At 28.7% G+C, this 19,559-nt stretch overlaps 1 protein-coding gene across 1 annotated transcript in view; it reads right to left on the bottom strand.

Annotated features, from left to right (window-relative positions):
• The window catches only part of LOC111636563 (cadherin-23-like), a 37,819-nt gene that overhangs the window by 10,011 nt on the left and 8,249 nt on the right, over positions 1–19,559 (bottom strand). Inside the window, exons 2-25 of the mRNA XM_023381842.1 lie at positions 19,424–19,504; positions 19,053–19,204; positions 18,912–18,977; positions 17,285–17,374; positions 16,623–16,709; positions 16,412–16,537; positions 16,209–16,340; positions 16,049–16,127; positions 14,074–14,186; positions 13,790–13,987; positions 13,408–13,560; positions 13,167–13,331; positions 12,352–12,428; positions 12,011–12,263; positions 10,581–10,826; positions 8,308–8,986; positions 7,576–7,785; positions 5,854–6,167; positions 2,028–2,153; positions 1,732–1,918; positions 1,436–1,659; positions 1,174–1,362; positions 985–1,098; positions 787–910 (exon numbers count right to left, since the gene is read on the bottom strand). Of these exons, the coding sequence (XP_023237610.1) occupies positions 787–910; positions 985–1,098; positions 1,174–1,362; positions 1,436–1,659; positions 1,732–1,918; positions 2,028–2,153; positions 5,854–6,167; positions 7,576–7,785; positions 8,308–8,986; positions 10,581–10,826; positions 12,011–12,263; positions 12,352–12,428; positions 13,167–13,331; positions 13,408–13,560; positions 13,790–13,987; positions 14,074–14,186; positions 16,049–16,127; positions 16,209–16,340; positions 16,412–16,537; positions 16,623–16,709; positions 17,285–17,374; positions 18,912–18,977; positions 19,053–19,204; positions 19,424–19,504 (4,185 nt within the window). The remainder of the gene's footprint in view (positions 1–786; positions 911–984; positions 1,099–1,173; positions 1,363–1,435; positions 1,660–1,731; positions 1,919–2,027; positions 2,154–5,853; positions 6,168–7,575; positions 7,786–8,307; positions 8,987–10,580; positions 10,827–12,010; positions 12,264–12,351; positions 12,429–13,166; positions 13,332–13,407; positions 13,561–13,789; positions 13,988–14,073; positions 14,187–16,048; positions 16,128–16,208; positions 16,341–16,411; positions 16,538–16,622; positions 16,710–17,284; positions 17,375–18,911; positions 18,978–19,052; positions 19,205–19,423; positions 19,505–19,559) is intronic.

Genomic DNA, 19,559 nt, shown 5'->3' with positions numbered 1-19,559 from the left:
TTTATAAGTGTATTACTAGCTGAAAACCACTAATTGAAAACCACTGCATTAGAGCAATATCAAAAAGCACATTCATGTCCTGTTCCATATTCTAATCAAATATTCTTCATACTATCAGACAAAATGTTTCTTTTGTTTCATAATTTATGCACATTAATTTTCAGTGGATTTATAACAGTTTAGCATTTTGATACATAATTTCACTCAAGTTTATATTTATAAATTATCTCTTTCTTATTCTTTTACATAAAAATTGATTCATTTTAATGTTGTCTTTAAAATCAAATTCTTAGAAGTTTGGCATATTCACATAGTCATAATAACATGTATTATATACATTTTTCTTTATATATATATATAAGTAAAAATTTATATTTATATTTCCTGTATATTTATGAAATTACAATTTACTATATTTTTGTGCATGTAACCTGCAATGGATAGAACAAAAATAAACATAACATAAAATTGCTAGAACAAAAATAAAACCTTTGCATGAATCATCTTACCCACATATCCTACACCTACAGTAGCAATACTTGCTCCTGTAGGTACAAGTTCATGATTGCAACCTAAAATCTGTATATAACCCATACCTCTTTCAAACCATCTTTTAAACTCAGATAAACTTGCAGATTATATACAGAAAAATATGATATTTAATTGCATCTTGATAAGTTATCTTTGGTTACATTGATATAACCAAATTTATATTGAATAATTGATATAACAGTAAAGTTTGTTATGAATTCATCAAATTAAAGTAGTATAATTAAAGTTTTTTACCAACTATAAAATAGCATGGTATTGGTTTTGGTGATGGAGAATCATCATCATCTTTATCTACAGTAGAAATTAATTTGAAAGACTCTTGACCAGCTGTCATATTTTCTGTAAACATCACTTGAAACTAAAATAAAAATTATGAAAATGTTAAAATTAAATTCTTAGTAAAACTACATTACTTATGTAAATTATTCTTACCACATCTTCTAAAAATTCTGGTGAATAATCATTGACATTTGTTACAAAAATGATAATGTCTAAATCTGTTGAAAGAGAAGTTGGTTTTCCCAAATCATAAGCTTCTACTCTAAGCTAAATTTTAATAAAAACAATTAGATTATACACAAATATATATATATATGATTTAAATAAGTTTAAGTTACTTACTTCATAGGATTTTTGTCTTTCCCGATCCAATTGCTCTCGTAAGGTAATTGTTCCTGATTTTTCATCAATATTGAAAGCTCTCCAATCTCCATTTGATAACTTCTTTAATCTATATCGTATTTCTCCATTTTGACCAACATCAGCATCTGTTGCATGTGTTTCCACAACAACAGTGCCCAATGTTGCATTCTAAAACAATAAAAATATTTGTAAATAAAATAATTAACCAAGTTTTTTTTATTATGTTAAGGTTTGTATTCACCTCAGCAACTTTAATTGTGAAATTTTTTGGTGGTTTGAGAAAAACTGGACTGTTATCATTTACATCAGACACACAAACATTGAATAATTCCAAGGAAAACAATGGATAATTCCCACCATCTTGTGCCCTGAGTTTTAAAGTATAATTTCCAAATTTGTTTCTTAGAGATTTCCTGGAGACCACCCTTGCCATATTATTTTCCATATTTTCAATATCAAACAATGCTGTCAAAAAATAGTTTTTTTCAAGTTACTATTGCATAAATTCATTTTAATAAACTCTAAGTTAATAGTTACCATCTTGATTTCCAGATTCTATGGAAAATGACACCTGACCATTTGATGTATTAGGATCATCTTTATCATTAGCAGAAACCATAAAAATTGTTTCTCTTATATCATGAAATTCTGTTACAGTGGCACACATTCTCTGTTTAATGAATTCGGGTCTATTATCATTAATATCTGTGACGCGCACTGTTACCTGTGAGATATAAATTAAACTTTATGAATTACATATTAGTTATAATTTTCCATTTTTAAACATACGAAAATTCTGTTAAATGTATAAATTAAAAATTCAATTTCAATACTTGTTTAAATGCTTTTCTGCTCTCTCCTGTTGAAAATCCATATTCATAATTATCCCAGGCTTGAACAATAAGAGTGTATGAACTGACCTCTTCCCTGTCCAGAGACTCAGCTACTGTTAACAATCCCTGAAATAGTTCCTATCAATTTTAGTTCTTGTGTTTACTTATTACAAGTTCTAAAAAACAATTGTAAAAATTGTTCATATTTTTTACATATTAAATTAAATTATAAGACATTCAATATATATAAGATGTAACTAACAATCAAATAATATAAAGACAAAAATTTCCAACAGGAATATTTATAGTTTTAGGATATTAAAATTATTAAGTGAAAAAATTTATTAGATTTCAAATGAACTTACTTCCAAAAACTATATTTTAATAGTAAAATTTATATAAACTATTTGATGTAGAAAATGAAGTGCACTGCAGAGGGACTTAGCATTTATATAAGTCTGAAATGCATATGTGGAAACAATAAAAGAAGTGTGTAACCTGAAAGCTGTAACAATAGTCTACCCCGAACTTAATTTCGGATTAAAGAGACATACATACATAGACCATAAGAAATGTGTGGACCAATAAATTAATAAATAATAATCTAATTATATAATCTATTTATTTTCTACAAAGATCAAACAATACATTTTTCTGAGTATTGGACTATTTGTATCTACTTTATATGTTACAATAATGTTTATTTTGGATATTGCTTGTTGTTATGCTATTACTAATGAATATTGTCTACATTTTTATCTTTACTTATGAATTACATATCATGTTCCACTAATTTGTTACTTATACAATAGATTCACAGATTAATAAACTTTTATATTAGGTTCATATGTGTTGACAAATGTAATGCAGAAGCCATCCATAAATTATTTCTACAGTTTTTGAGCCATTTTTTGATTCCCTCCCTCCTTGTTGTGTATATTGATGTACTTTTACACACCCCTCCCCATTAATTACATTTACAATAACAATAAAATACCATAAAAAAAGTCCACAGAAACAATGCCAAGACCTCCTCCCTCCCATCATGTACAATAATGTACTTTTTACAACCCTCCTCCCTCTCAAACTTTATTTATGATTAATAGATGGCCCATAATGTAAAATAGAATTTTATAAAATAACTTCTAAATTAAATTTGTTTAAGAATATAATACCAAATTTTATAATACATAAATCTGTTTTCAGATTGCTTATAAACTATGTACTGGTAAACAAATTGATTTTTGTTATTGTATTTCCTTTACAAACAATAAAAAAATTTTAATATAAATTGATCTGTAATGAAAATGAATGTCATCAATATTGTGTGCTATAATATTACAGTATTAAGTACTGCAATTCAGTGTTTTATATATGTACTCATGAAATTGTAACAAAAAATATTCAATACATTCATGCTATAAATAAAATTAATTTAACATTTATTAAGGAACAAATCACTTTATGTTGTTGTTATTACATAAAGTCAAATGTATTAAAAATTTTCTCAGATAAATTATTCAATATTAGTTACAAAATAACAATATTCTTTGATTATATTCTGTTTAATTCTTAATTAATTTTGAGCTATATTTTAAAAATTGGTTAGTTTTAAAATTGATAATCAAAATTAAATTAATTTAAGAATAAGTTAAATATAGAATGAAATAGCATTTTCAATTTGATTTAAACAAAAAATATTCACAAAATTTACCATCATGAATATATCCTAATGTTTAAATATTAAGTGTAATAAATTTACTTCATAAAAAATTAATTTTATAACAGAAAAATATATTTTTTTAAAAAGTGTATTGATTATATTCTGTTACAACAAAATCAATTTGTTCTATCATTACAGGTGTTATGTATTCAACATTATAATTCAGCATAACTTAAGTTATGCCCCTGTTAATGAGCTTCCCATAATGTCATCTGATAATTGCTGTGAAGATACTTTTAAGTTTCAGTTAAAACAAAGGTTTTATAAATTTGGATTGATCTTTTGAGGAAAAGCTATTGATTAATTATAATCAATTAATAATTATCTCTCACAGAGATCAATTGAAATTTTAACAATATTCTGATAATTGCATTAGGGAACAAAATTAAAACTTTTTTTGGCACACAAATGAAAATATCTGATCCTAATACAATTTTTTATGCTGTTTTCAAATATATAAACACATTTAACAAGCTTTGAAATTTATCATCTTTAATTAAGCTTATTACTTGTGGGCCCATGAAAACTCCAGCTTTGATTTAGCATTACTTATATGAGGAAATTTTTCCTTCAAATAATGAAATCCAGCATTGTTTACATACATTGTCTTGATAAAGTTTTTGAAAAGTCCTAACTTTATATGAAGTGAAGATAGAAGAATCATGTCAGCATTGACTAATGGGGCATGAACAGTATTTTTCTGTCCAGGAATAAATATTTCACATTTTGGCCATTCCTTCTTGACATAATGATTTTTCTTATCTCTGCTGTTCCACTCACACAAGAAATAACAAAATTTAGTGTAGCTAAGCTGCAAACCCATTAATAATGCAACGACTTTTAAATCACAACATATGATCCAATTGTACTCGTGATAATGAATTTTTTTTAAGTAAGAGTTTCATATTTTCATAAGTTTCTTTCATTTTAGTTGAATAAGATAATGGCACAAAAGGAAATTTGTTTCCATTGTGTAAAAGCACAACCTTAAGACTAATCCTAGATAAATCAATGAAAAGTCTCCATTCCGTGGTATGTTTATGATCAAGTGCATCCATGCATTATTGCAATAAATTAAACCACTTTCTTCAAAATAGTAATCTTGAAAATCTTCTTGACAATTACCAAAGAAACACACCTTAGTTGTCTGATGAAGTAAATTCCAACTTTTCAGTTGAGAAGCTGAAAGTTCAGCCTGTTTTTTAGACAGGTTCAGATTCCTAACAAGATCATTTAGCTCATTTTGAGTTAATAAATGAGGTTCACAAGTAGAGGTGCTAGCTACGGTTGCTAAGGAGTTAATTATATATGTATATGAAATATTATACTTCATTTTCACTTTTCAGAAACTATGTACTGGTAATAATATGTGAAGTCTCCTAATACAATACATATATTAATAAAAAATGTTTATTATAAGACAAATTATTAGTAAATATAATTTTTTCTACTGTCTAAAAACAGCAGAAAGGAAAAAATTAATAAAAACCTTTTAAATATTAAAATATTTTACAATCAACCAAAATTTCTATGATATATTGATGTATTTCAGTATTTACTTCTGATAGTCTACTAAAGAATACCATAAAGAGTGACTATTAAATATATTATAATCAATATATGCAAAAATTTCAATTTTGCTAATTATATGTTGTAATAATGAGTATGTTGTACTGTACATTATCTTTAGGGACATTATTTAAAACAATACATGTAATGATAAATAAATAAATTTAATAAAATAATAAATTTATTAATATATTTTATTTCTGTAGTTATATTGTAACCAATTGGCAAAGGTTTAATTTTGTTTCCTTTGTAATCAACACTTTTGCAATTAAACATAAGAGTAATTTTATAAGTAATTTTACAGGTATTTTATATATACAGAAGCAAAATTATTCAATAAAACTTCATATAAACGAAAAAAATCTTTTGCTAAGTTTACAAGATAACTACAAAAATGAAATGTGTTAATATATTTATTATTTTATGGTTTTAGATTTATAATAAATAATTAGGAGATGTTTGTTAGATCTCCTAACTATTCAGCAACAAATGATGAATATTTTTATTAAATACATTTACAGCATCAGTACTTACAGTTTCTCTATTAATGCGAAATTGGCCTTTAGTAGTAGCAGGATCTAATAAATAAGTAATGCGACCGTAATCACCGATATCAGCATCTGTAGCTTGAATAATTGCCACTTCCTGTCCAACTTCAGCATTTTCAGGAATATAAAACTCATTTGGTCCTTCATTGAATATAGGATTATTGTCATTCTCATCCAGAACTTGGATAAACAACTGAGCTGTACCAGTTAATGGAGGAATTCCATTATCCGTTGCTAAAACTGTCAAATTCAGCCAAGCAAACACTTCCCTGTCAATTTTATTATTTGCAGTTATTTCCCCTACAGTAAAGAAGATTTGTTTATTGGTAATTCTAACTTAATGTATTAATTTAGAAACAAATTTAATAAAAAATTTTAATCTAAGATAACATCTACAGTGTAAACTATAGAATATAAACCACTTATTCACCTGAAATAGGAAGTAAATCTTAGAAAAAATATGTTTTATCTAAGTTGGAATGAACCTATGTCTTATTCATTACAGATTTATGGATCAAAGGATCAGAGAGGTTTGGTTCTTACCTAGATTAAACATACCTTTTCCTATCTCAGATTTACTTCCCATCATAGAACGTGAAGTTTATACTTTAAGTGCTTACTTTGAAAGTTTTTCATTTATTAATAAAGCGAATCATCAATTATTATATAAAAATTTAATAACATATTTAATTTTCTTATAAAATTTACAAAATATTTACATTTCAGTTCTTTATGAAACAAAAAAACAAAAAGAAAAACATTCAATTAAGGGTGACAAGCACACGAATTCTTGGAATGCAGTACAAACTAGTAAATTGCACCTGTTTTACCCACCTGTATATGAATTGATAAGCAGCCATTCGGATACATCTGTATAATGCATGCGAAAAATAGAAATGATGTTGCAATTAAAGGTAAAATTATGATAAAACATATAAACAAATAGGTGTGGTGCAAATATAAAAGTGGATACTAAATCTTGGTGCAGTTGCGTATTTCAGTGCTCGAAATAATAAAGAAATTTTTACATAAATATTAAACTTAATAGAAAGATGAATATGGAAATTAAAATACAGAAAATTAAATATTTTCTCACCCAAGTACTCTTTGCAGAAACTAATTCTCTGTTAAAAAATATCACAATAAGAAATTATCTAAGTGAAACTTGTATCATGAATTTGTGTTTTAATGTTTTCATTTGTTCCATTTGTTGAATTCTTTCAATTTATTAATACATTATTATCTGGGAATAAAATTAAACAAAATATCTCCTCTCAAATATAACCTAAGCAATTCTCCAATTTTAAGCATATATTACTGGAAATATATTTTTTAGGAGGACAATATTTTTAATTTTGACATGGAAATGGGTGGAAAGTTTATATTATTCATTAAAAATCTATAGAAATATATCTGTAGATTTCTAATTTTGCACCTAATCATCATAAAAGAAACTAATCTTAAGTATTTTTAATAAGTTTCTTGAAAATTTAAGACTCCTATATTCTGTCCTAATATAATATTACTAAATTTACTCTGTAATTCATGCTTATTTACTATTCAAATAGCATAAATGAGTAGTTTTCTTAAATGAAAACAGTAATAGGAGTTATATAATTTTAATAAGGGATGTCATTGCATTTTCTTGTTAATTTAAAGTTTCTCTTAGATAATTGCTTTAAAAATTAAATATTTAATTGATATTTACCTGATTTCCTATCAAGCCTGACTAATCTTGTCAATTCTGGATTACCTTCCAAATAATATAACAGTGTTCTATTTAAATCTGCATCTTCAGCAACCACAGTTAGTATAGGTGAACCCGGTTTGGCATTTTCAGTAACAGCTGCTCTATAAGTTTGCTTTTGAAATTCTGGTCTATTGTCATTTACATCATCAATTTTGATGGTCAGAGTAGCTGAAAAATTCAATTATTTATATTATATAAAGTTAATATATTTAGTAATACAGGGTCTTGCAAAAAGAATTCTACCATTTTAAATTATTGTAATTAAGTTAATTATTATCACAGAACGTTGTAAAGTACATTAAAACATTAGAAAACTGTCCAAGTTTCACATTTGTCTATTGTAACTTCTTAATGTGTGCACCTCTAACTGATATCAAATTCTTCCTACACACCCTACAGCATATTCGTTGTCACCTCTTCCACAGCAGCCATAATTCTACAGTTCCTGCAGATTACTCGTGTTGCACAATGATGAGTGATTCCAACTTTGCAAACTGTAGAACACAAATGCCTTCTTTGCTGCAGGGTCGCCATTTTCATTTATGGCACTTCTGGAGGTAGTAGACTACAATGCAGAAAGGAGATAAAACTCGAACGTCAGTGTACATTGCATACTTTTCTCATAATAATTAACATAATTACAAGTAGTAGTATTCTTTTTTGAAGACTCTTTACTTAGCTGATATTTACCTGTGGATGTTTGTCCTTCTGTAGATGCTGCAAGATCTTCAACTTTGAGTAACAGTCTGACTATTTCTACTTTTTCTCGATCGAGTGCTTTTGTAACTTTAACAATACCATCCACAGAGTTAATATCAAAAGCTTCACCATAATCAAATTCTGCAACAGTTACTAAAGCTCCCTTTTCGTTTCGTGCTTCGCTTCTTTCCAGATCTATGGAGTATCTTAAGATGGGTCTCTCATCCAGATCGGTAGCAGAAACTATTGTGACAAAATGACCGATTGGTGCATCTTCCCTTACAATGGCAGGAGATAGATCCATAAAAATTGGCGGTTTATTATTCACATCGGTGATAGAAATATTTACAAGTACTTTCGAATATCTTTGCTCGTCACCAATTCCTCCATCCAGAGCAAGGACTTCTAACAGATAAAATGTCGTTTTTGGTATCGTCCTATCGGGATCTAAATTAGCACCCTGAGCTACCGAGATGACACCCGTATTGGCATTTATTACAAATTTATCTTGGGCACCAGACTGGATTCGATAAGCTATACGACTATTAGATTGCGAATGATCGCCATCGAATGCTATTACTTGAAGCACAGAAGTTCCATTTGGTGTATCTTCTTGGATAGATTTACTATAAAACGATCTCTGGAACGTGGGTGTATGGTCGTTCTGATCCTATTTCAGAAATTATAGTTTTTATTATTATAATTATTAATGGAAAATATAATTATTATAATTCAAACTCAATTTTTACAGTTCACCAATAACCCAGTGGATAAAACTACCGAACGTTAGTAGTTGGTCACGGGTTCGTGCCTGACCGACTCTAGTAGTTGGTTGCGGGTTCGTGCATGACCAACGAGGGGTTTTCCGAGTTTTCTTCATGTGCCTAACAACTAAATAGGGCTGGCTTCCAGTACACCCCCCTTGCCAGACTGCCCAAATATAATGTGGCTTTATCCCATCAAAACAATCTTATTTTCACAGAAATATTAGAATTATATCAAAATAATTTATATTCTTTCGTGGATAGTAAAAGGATATTAACTATCCACGAAAGAAATCCATTAAACATTTATTAACCAATGTTTAAAATGTAAATTTACTTATTAACATTTACAGGCCTTAGCACTGGAGATACCAGCAAGGCCATTTTACCTGGACAAGGACCTCAAAAACATTAGTTAGACTATAAATTATTCATTCTATAGCATTTTGTGTATTAAGAAAAACCTTTATTTTTATATCAAATTTTATATTTTATAAAATATAATACAATCTTTTAAAATCTCTCAGAAGACCTCTTGGTCTTTAAATGATCAGGATAACTGGAATTCTGATCATTCATGCTTTTAATTATTGATAAAATAACTAATTTCCTTATTATTTTATCATAGAATTTTAAATTAAATTTCAATTTAATTGTAACGAAAACTGAAATTTTATGCTACATATCTTGTTTATTTTTTTTTAAACTCAATCCAAGCATTTAATATGATTCGAAGAAAAAATTAAAATTCCTAACATGTATGACCTTGATAGTTCAAGTATATCAAATCATGCCATGAAGAAAATTCCTTGACATTGAAATTATCTAAAAAACTGATCTTGAATTATACCGAAAAAGAAAAAAAAAGAATAAAAAAAATTATAAAGGAAAATAAATTAAATAAAGAGAAAGAATATACATTTTATTTTTAAAATTTCGTTTTTTACACCATGTTAAATCATTATAAAACTTGATTTTTTTTAAAAAAGAAATAAAATTATAATCGTTTCTTGGTCCATAACAGAGATCCACACTTAAGAGTGTCATTTCCAGAGACAGTTGAAGGTTTTTCAGTGCCTCAGAAATTAATGGAACCTCAAAATTAATGAACAAAAAAAAAAAACTTTCTGATGTGCCTCGAAATTTTATAAGTTAATTTCTTTTGAAGCTTATGAATTTTAAATTGTTCTATTTGATAAGGTAGCCAACCAAGTTTATGCAAAATTGTCGAGCAGGAGGACCAGGATTCCTCATTTAATCTGGCACCTATCTGTTTGGTTTAATAGACCCTGACAGAAATTTGTTACCATGGGTAAACGTATAACTTAAAGCATCGTCAACGCACAGAAAACTCTTCGTTTAGATGCTATTAGGAAAGGAATAAACATAAGCCAAAAGAGAAAACAATATTAGAAATTTTATGTGTGTGTTCAATGTGTACTGAACTATAATTAAGTATAACTATAAGCATTTATTTATTTACGTTATTATAAAACTTACTTGAATGTATATGATGACAGGAACATCGTTGTACAAAGAGGGAAATCCTAAATCGTAGGCTCTAACTGTTAAGGAGAAGGTGCGAATATCCCCTTTTCCTTGAGGTATTCTTTCATAGTCTATAGGTTGACGAGGTCGTATTTCTCCAGTAATGTTATCAATTGTGAAATTTCCTTCTTTGTCTCCTTGAATAATTTCATATCTGATTTCGCTGTTAGGGGAACCTTTCAGATCATCGTCTTGAGCCTGTAATAATATTTCGCTGTATAAAGTAAAAGTATTTACTTCGTTTTTCGTGTTTTAAGATATTCTGTAACAAGTATAGTCGAGCTGAAAACTTGAACAATTGATAAAGAATTAAAACCATACGTAATGTAAAATTTATACAAATGGACCTAATATATAGAATTAAATTTGAAATTGGTTCAAATATAAAGCAGAAATGGTTGACAGTATGGTACTCGAAGATTAAGATTGGAAATTGGAACCTTATAATTAATTTCCTAAGGAGTGTAGGGAAATTTTATTCTCTGTTTCACACAATAGTACGGCAAATTACCTGATATAAGCTCAGTTAGCATGATTTAACCAATCTCTTTTCCCCTTGGCAAAATTGCGCCTGTGGTCCATCCCATTGTAGGTTAGGCAAGTGAGTAACAATGAAGCCAACCAAATAAGTTTCTTCGGCTTCACTGTTATTATAGCTACTTCTAGAATAAAATTCTAGAAGTAGCCATAATTTTGATCATAATATTTGTGAAATTGTCGAATAGTAAAACAAATAAGTATTAACTGTATTTATGTTAGCTTTATCCAATCAATGTAAAAATTCCAAATCAAGTAAGAAAAATATCCTGGTCTTAATATGAATAACACCTCTTGCATCAAATTCCAGAATTTGATGATGTGGAGAGATAAATATAGGGCGCTAGACACTTATACTTAACCCGATTAATTATATAGGCTATGCATTTATGTATATAGCACCCGTTTTAATATAGTTTATCTAACTGTATTTAAAACTTCCCATTTTTATGGACACAAGGTTTAAAAATTAGGTTGTATATATTGATATTGTTACCTAAATAAACAGGATCAAAGTATACGGAAGTCGGAGTCCAGAGGGTAATGGGGGTGGGACAAAAAGACATATTGGGATCCTATAGCAAGTCGTATATGGGTTATTTGCTCATTTTGTTCTGTGCCCTATGCATTTTTATGCTAACTTTGGGAACACCAGAGGGTATCCCTGAAGTTAGCACGAAAAAACAAGTCTAGATAAATCCCTCTGATCTCAATAAATGTCAATCTACTAAATAACCATGGAGATAATTGTGTGAATGGTCATTGAATCTCTATTAAATGAGATCCTGCACCCATTAAAACGGACAATCATTAGTAACAATAAGTGAACTATACAAAATGAATACCTTAACTACTAAAGGAGTTAAGAACTCCATTTCATTTTCCACCAATCTCGCTTCGTATTTGGTTTGTAAAAAATAAGGCACGTTATCGTTGACGTCTTCCAATGACAACTGCAATTGAACCGTGTTCCTGTTGCCATGTCCATTATCATCGCGAGCTTCTATTGTGACATAATACTGTGACGTCAGTTCACGATCGAATCCGTGTTGAGATGTTGTCACAGTTATCTCACCGGTAATTATATCTAAGTGTAATCTAATACGTAAAAAAACAAGTCATTTTAAATTAAATTAATAAACGAATCACCGATAATCATAATTAAATAATTAATTTATTTATTTACTTGTCTGCTATTTGTCCTCTGATTTCTGTATATCTTATTCCTGATGTCCCATATTCCTTTGAATCTCGATCGGTGGCCTGAAATCATTTATTAAAATAATTTTAAAAATTTATACCTATACAACATACTTCATAATACTGTAATTTGAAAATAATATTCGTCTGTCAGGTTGTCTGATCGATTTAATTCACTTCTTACATATAACTAGAAGAGTGCTGAAATTTTATAATCAGAATTTTGAAATCCACACTCCATGACATCCTGAATAATTCTAGAATGTCTAGAATTTTAGAATTATTGAATTATTCTAGAATTATTTTTCTATAATTATTTTAAAATTATTTTTCTAGAATTATTCTAGAATTATTTTCTGGAATTATTCTAAAATTATTTTTCTAGAATTATTCTAGAATTCTAGACGAGAGTTCTAGACATTCCAGATACACAATTCTACATTTCACATTTAGCACCACGTGGTATAACGTCCTTTAGTGTGTAATGTCTAGAATTCTAGACATTCTAGAGTTATTCTAAAATTCTAGACAATAGTACTAGACATTACAGAGTTATTTTGGAATTCTAGATAATAGTTTTAGACATTCCAGAATAATTCTAGAATTCTTAATACCAAGCTTATTCTCTAGTTATACTTATGTAGCTTATTAAATGAGTCACAGGCAGACACACGAACGTCATTTTCAAATTTAAGAAATAAGAAATAATCTTAAGAACATCTTTAAATATATGCTTTATATTTAAGGTGTTTAAAGCATTTTAATTGTATCTTGTTTGAAATTTAATTATAATCAACTTACCTTAATTGTAATTATAGAAGTTCCCGCTTGAACATTTTCTGGTATTCTAGCCTTATATAATTCTTCGCTAAATTCGGGAAAATTATCGTTAACATCTCTAATATATATAGTAACCTCAGCTGAACTTGATTTAGGTTGTTGTAACACTGATTCACGCGCTATAATCTGAGGACAAAAAAATGTAGAAAAGTATGAAAATTTAGGTTGAAATTCATAAAATTTAATTAATTAATTAATTAACCTTGAAATTCATTAATTTCGTTATCTCATAATCCAAAGCTTGAGAATTTTTCACGCGAATTAGAAATGACGCTTCGTTTACACCTTCTTCTGGTGTAACTTCGAACACATCGTTATCACCTTCCAGAAACAATCGAAATGTGCCATTGTTTCCCTGAAATTAAGTCGAAACGTTAAGTTTTTTCACGAAATCTTAAAGAAATCTTGGCTTAAAGCATGAAATCTTAAAGAAATCTTGGCTTAAACCATGAAATCTTAAAGAAATCTTGGCTTAAAGCATGAAATCTTAAAGAAATCTTGGCTTAAACCATGAAATCTTAAAGAAATCTTGGCTTAAAACATGAAATCTTAAAGAAATCTTGGCTTAAAACATGAAATCTTACTTGATCATGATCGAAAACTTCGGGTATGCTCTCTCCTATGAAATTAACAGGGACATTATCTTGAGCATTTTCATTAATTTCTGCAATGTAACGTTGACTTTTAAAGGTTGGTGTTTCGTCGTTGACGTCATTTAAAATGATCGTCACTTCCGTCGTAACGCTCGGAGGAGGAAAAAAAGTTGGCGCAACTTCTTGAGCCTTAAATAAAATGAATCCACGTGATAATTAATAAATTAAATTAATCACTTTATTTATTTAAAATTTATAATTTAATTTAACTTTACTTCGATCTCCAGAATGAAAGCTCCGTTTCTGTTATCTGTACTTTCTCTATCTAATGGCTTCTGTACTGTAATTCTGCCTGTGTTACTGTTGATTGCGAAAAGATCTCTTCCACCTGTTTTAATTAAATTTTGTAGGAAATTAAAATAAATTAAAAATATTTCTTAACCCCTAAGCATCAACACGAAATCATGAAAAGTATTTGTAATTGATTAAAAGGTGCTCATTAACCATGTAAATTATTGAATCACCATATCTATTGTTCGACAAAATCCATTGTCATTCAAGAAATGTTTGGTTTTATGGGATATGGTTTGAACACGCGGGCGATCTACCAAAGAAGAATGCTTCACTGAGTACTTCATTGGTAAACTGGCTCCTATTAAATGCTTAAAACGTGAAGAAAACCAGAGAAATTCCATTTGAATAGGTGCAAACCACTGGATAAGAGAGATACACGTCGATAACAAAACTGATAAATTTGCTAATTTATTTTAAAAATTCCACATCAAATTCCAAAAATTTCTTACAATTGGCTCGAATTTTAAGCTAATTTACAGCATCTGTTTAATTTAAAACTGCCTAGAGGAAAATCTTGAACAGTTTTTGTATCAATTCATTAATAAGATTGATAAATATTTTAACTTAAATTTATATTGTTACTCTCTTCGAGGCAACGTGAAGCATTTTAATATTTCAAGTACAAGGGTTATAAAGAAAAGGTCGATCGATGAAAGATACATACCAAACTACTTCCATAAATATGGAAATTTATTCATAAAAATAAAATTTAAAATAGTAAACGATGTCGCCTGCTGTATGCAATGAAGATATCATCGAAATCGGATAGAAATTTCAAAGATTTAGAATTATTTTTCATGTCAAAGTACCCATGTCTAATTGTAAAACTTTCTTGGAATTCTAATTAAATTTCATTAGAGATTTAAAAAAAATAAATAAATAAATTACAGAAAATTGAATGCTGATCGATCTGTTCGATTTTCTGTAATTACTGTTTGAAATCTCTAATGAACTTTAATCATAGAGCGGTGAGCGGGTTAATGAGTATAAAATAACATACCAGACATTATGAATTTTCTAATTATAATCATTAATTATTAATGATTTATCTAAAGTTAGTGAGAAAAAAACAGATTGACATTTTCATAAGTGGAGAGTTTAAAAACATTTGTAGATTTGATGGTTATAAATATTAGAAACTGCATGTTTAATTTGTTTCTCATCATTTGTATTTGTTTTCTCTTAATCAAGTGCTCAATAGAGCGAAAACAGGTTAATGATGAGGAGTACATTAGAAGCTTTCAGTTCTTGACATATATTTTAAGAATATTTAATTAAATAAACTAGAATTTTATGTCAATACAATTTAATAACATTTATAAAAAGCTGGCAACGTTTTTTGCTGGACTTTTCCGGCATTCTTTATTTGTTTTAGTACCTAATAATTGCTATCATTACGTTTACAAGTCTTCAGTTTGATTCGAGAGATATTAAAGGGGTCATATCTCTCGAATCACTGGTCAAATTTTCATGAAAATTTCTACAAACATTTCTCCCTAATACACAAACTTCCTTGTGAAATTTCAGAAATTTTTGATAGAAGGCACAGGAGTTATTAAGATTTGAATTGGGCGAACAAAATCACCCCCAACACATTAATTCCCATACATACAAAGTGTGATGTTTCAGACAGATGTTCTCGTGAATTTTGGGATTGAATATCACATCCTTACTAAGGAATTGAATTTTTAATACATTAAAAATCGTTTAATATGTAAATTTAATTCATATTTTAAATTAATTTTTCAAAATTTCATTTTTTTCATCACACTGTGTTCTTTTTTTTTATCCTCAATAATTACGATTTGAAAGGATTTTTAAATAGTTAAATTTATAATTTAAATATAAAGTTAATATCAGTTTCCATCATAATTTTATATATTTAACTTTACCAACCTCTAATTATTCTATATGTAATTGCATTGTTGACACCACGATCTCCATCAACGGCTTTAACTGTTAAGACATGAGAATTCTACAAAAATAATATATATATATAAATATGTATAATCATCATGTAAGATTGATTTATAATATACAGTAATATCATACATACAACTGTCAGATCTTCCGGAATACGTGTAACTGGAGGAACAATGATGAATTCTGGTGGTTGATCCTCAACGTCTTCGACCTTAATCAAAATGGCGGCTGTTGCAGTATTAATTCTTCCTGTATTTGCTCGATCCTATTCAGATGAAGTTCGTGTTTATTTAACTGAAAAATTATCTCTGAAATTTTACGCAAACTTCAACTTACAATGGCCAAAACACGAAGTTGATGGATGGACTTCTTCTCGTAGTCTAATGGTCCAATTAGTGTAATGACTCCTTCTCCATTTTGTGTCCTCACGGAAAAGGTGTTCATTGTGTCTTCGTCTGTCTTCTGAAATATCATTAATTATTATTATTATTATTATTATTATTATTATTATATAAATTCAGAAAATGATGATTTCTATGATAAATACTTGTAAACGGTAGATGACTTGTCCGAATGGTCCAGCATCCGAATCTTCAGCTTTAACTTTTTCTATTATAAGGCCTTTTTTAGCATTCTAAAAAAATATAATTGATGTTTATAAAGTATATATATTAAACAGTTTGCTTCTTAAATATCATAATTCCAATCGCCAAGACCCTACGAAAATTAAATTTCCTTTTTTTTTTTTAAGTAAATAATCTGCCTAAAACTGAACCCAAATGAGATGGAAACCTGCCTAAACGGGAAGACATTCCGGTTTACACAGGTTTTACTGTAGTCTTTCATCACGAGCTTTGTACTTTTATGTATATCCACGTATGAGGCATACAATAGCATGATTGATTGGAGTTTCGTGCATATAATCCGCAGGTTAGCTGTGTTTAGAAATAAAATACCTTAAACGGGACGTCGATTTGACGTTGAAATAACGAACTAGTGCCTATAAAATAATGGTTAATGCCAATAGATGCGTGGTATATAATAGAGTAAATTTATACTAATAATTTATTTTACTTTTAGTAATTTATTGCGAAAATAAAGTACTAGCTAACAACTTACACTTCGTACAATATCAAGTATCGTGTGATATAAAGGTATGTAATAATTGATTAATTAATTAATTAAAATTAAATTGAATAATATCCTTACTTCAGGTATAGAAACTGTTGGCCTGAAAGGGCGAAAAATTGGTTCGTTGTCGTTGACATCCTCAACAATAATGTGCAATTCTTGACTATGCTAAAAAGATTTTTTAAATAATAAAATTTAATTAGTTAAATATCATTAATCACACCCAAACCCTATATTTGTTAGCACTAAATCGAAGTGTGGTGTTAAATTGAAGAACCTCAAACTTTGGTGTCTGAGGTTCTTCGGTTTAACGCCACACTCTGTGGATTATTTACAAACAATGAATTATTTAACGTAACGCCATCTAAACGCTAATTTGAAGATTAAGAGTTTGAAAATCGCGTAATTTTGCGATAACAATACGAAGGGTGTCATTATTTAATAATTAAAAGGAAGATCCATTCATGAGCATTGATTGGTGCTGCGCTATATCGAAGTTCGACTGTATTTAACCATGGGCGCTTTAATATAGTCTTACTATTAAAAAAATACTGTTATAAATTCGTAAATAATCCACTTTATAAATAAAATATTTTAATTTATGATAAATCTATTAAAATATTGAAATAATTTATCATTTAAACCCTATAATTTCTTCCATTTTTATAAATTAATAATAATAAAATAATTATTCCTTTGTGTATGATTGATAATATGGAAGTTTTTTGTAGTTAAAATACGGTTTAATTTTAATTAAACTGTACAATAATTACGCAAAAGTAATCAGACGTAATCGATCGCGTCGCGCAAACGCGATCAATCGCGTCGCGTTGCATAGGCTACTTTGCATTGTATACGTTTATCTGTTCTTATGCATTCGCTAAAAATACATAAATAATTAATAAAATAATGAGTTTTTATGGATATGAGAAACAGATAAATTATATTACTGTAATAAAAATGATTGCAGTCTGCACGCGACGCGATTCTTCGTGTCGATTATTTACTAACGAATATCGCTTCGTGAATAATTCGGATGTTCGCAATTAATTTACTTTGAATATATTTTTTGTGAAAATTATTACTAAATTCGCTTTTAAATATGAATAAATTTGTTCTATTCTGAAAAATTCCAGTAAACAAAAGTTATTTTCATCGCTTGTATCGATCGCATGTCGCGCGCGTTTAAAAATTTATATTATAAAGTATAAAATAAATGTTCTTGCTTTAAGTTCAATGCCGTGTTTAAAATTTTATCAACTTCTGCATTTTCTCCTCATTTAATAAATTATAAATACTGTATACAAGTAATATAAGTAACAAAGAAAGTATCATACAATGAACTCTCGATGTAGCGTACCCTCAAAGAATCATTCGCTACATTAAGTTCTTTATATATATTTATATATATGAAGAATGGCGAGGATCACAGCTTGTTTGCTGCACTTATTAAAGGCTCACTGTGTGCGAGTTTTAATTCTGTACAAACTTCCTGTGTAAGCTCCTTGTTACATAAGCATCCTATGCAAACCGTATGCAAGCTCCTTGCTATGTAAGCTCAATGCTAGCTCCTTGTTACATAAGCATACCGTGTAAGTTCCCTGTTATTTATACAAGCTCCTGTACAAACTCCCTGTTAACTTTATAAACCATATAATTATGATAGAGGTATATAAAATTCTATTATAAATTATAATTTACGTACAATAAACTGTCCCGGAGAAAGCTTTCCATCAGTTAAAGTAAAAGAAATTTTGTACTCGTTTTGCTTCTGTAAAATATAAAAACAAACATTAACACGTTCACAAACACAAGGATTTAGTAGCGATGACAATTCTCTAATCACCTCTCTATCCAACTCTTTATTTAGATAAACATTGGCATCAGTATGGCCTACATTTTCGATTCGAACTATATCCGAATCCTTACTCTCCGCAACACCAAACCTCAAAGAATCTCCATCAGCATCTTCACCCCTCAATTTATAAATTAACTTTCCTGTAAAACGTACAATTATTTTTTTTAAAAAATCCATAAATAGCATTTTAACAGTAAAAGCAACGCCCTTCCCGCTCACACGTTAGGGTTATGTTACCAATAGTAACCCAACGAGGCCAAGGACGTTACGTTACATCCTTTAAACGTTACATCAACCCGATTTTATTGTATACGATGCCGTTATTATTATTATGATTACAAGAATTTCCCTGTACTCACCAACACTATCGTTGCCCTCATTCACTTTTATGATAGTTTCTCCGATATTTCCTTGAAATTTCGGCGGAGAATTCGCTCGAGCTGAAGTAAAAATATGTCAAATTTAATATATATATATATAGGAGATAATTGTGTG

Source organism: Centruroides sculpturatus, unplaced genomic scaffold (assembly GCF_000671375.1).
Source record: "Centruroides sculpturatus isolate CEXI.00-Female unplaced genomic scaffold, Cexi_2.0 scaffold999, whole genome shotgun sequence".
In the NCBI taxonomy this organism is placed as follows: Eukaryota; Metazoa; Arthropoda; class Arachnida; order Scorpiones; family Buthidae; genus Centruroides; species Centruroides sculpturatus.
The sequence above is the reverse complement of the archived record's forward strand: the minus strand, read 5'-3'. Positions and strand labels throughout refer to the sequence as shown.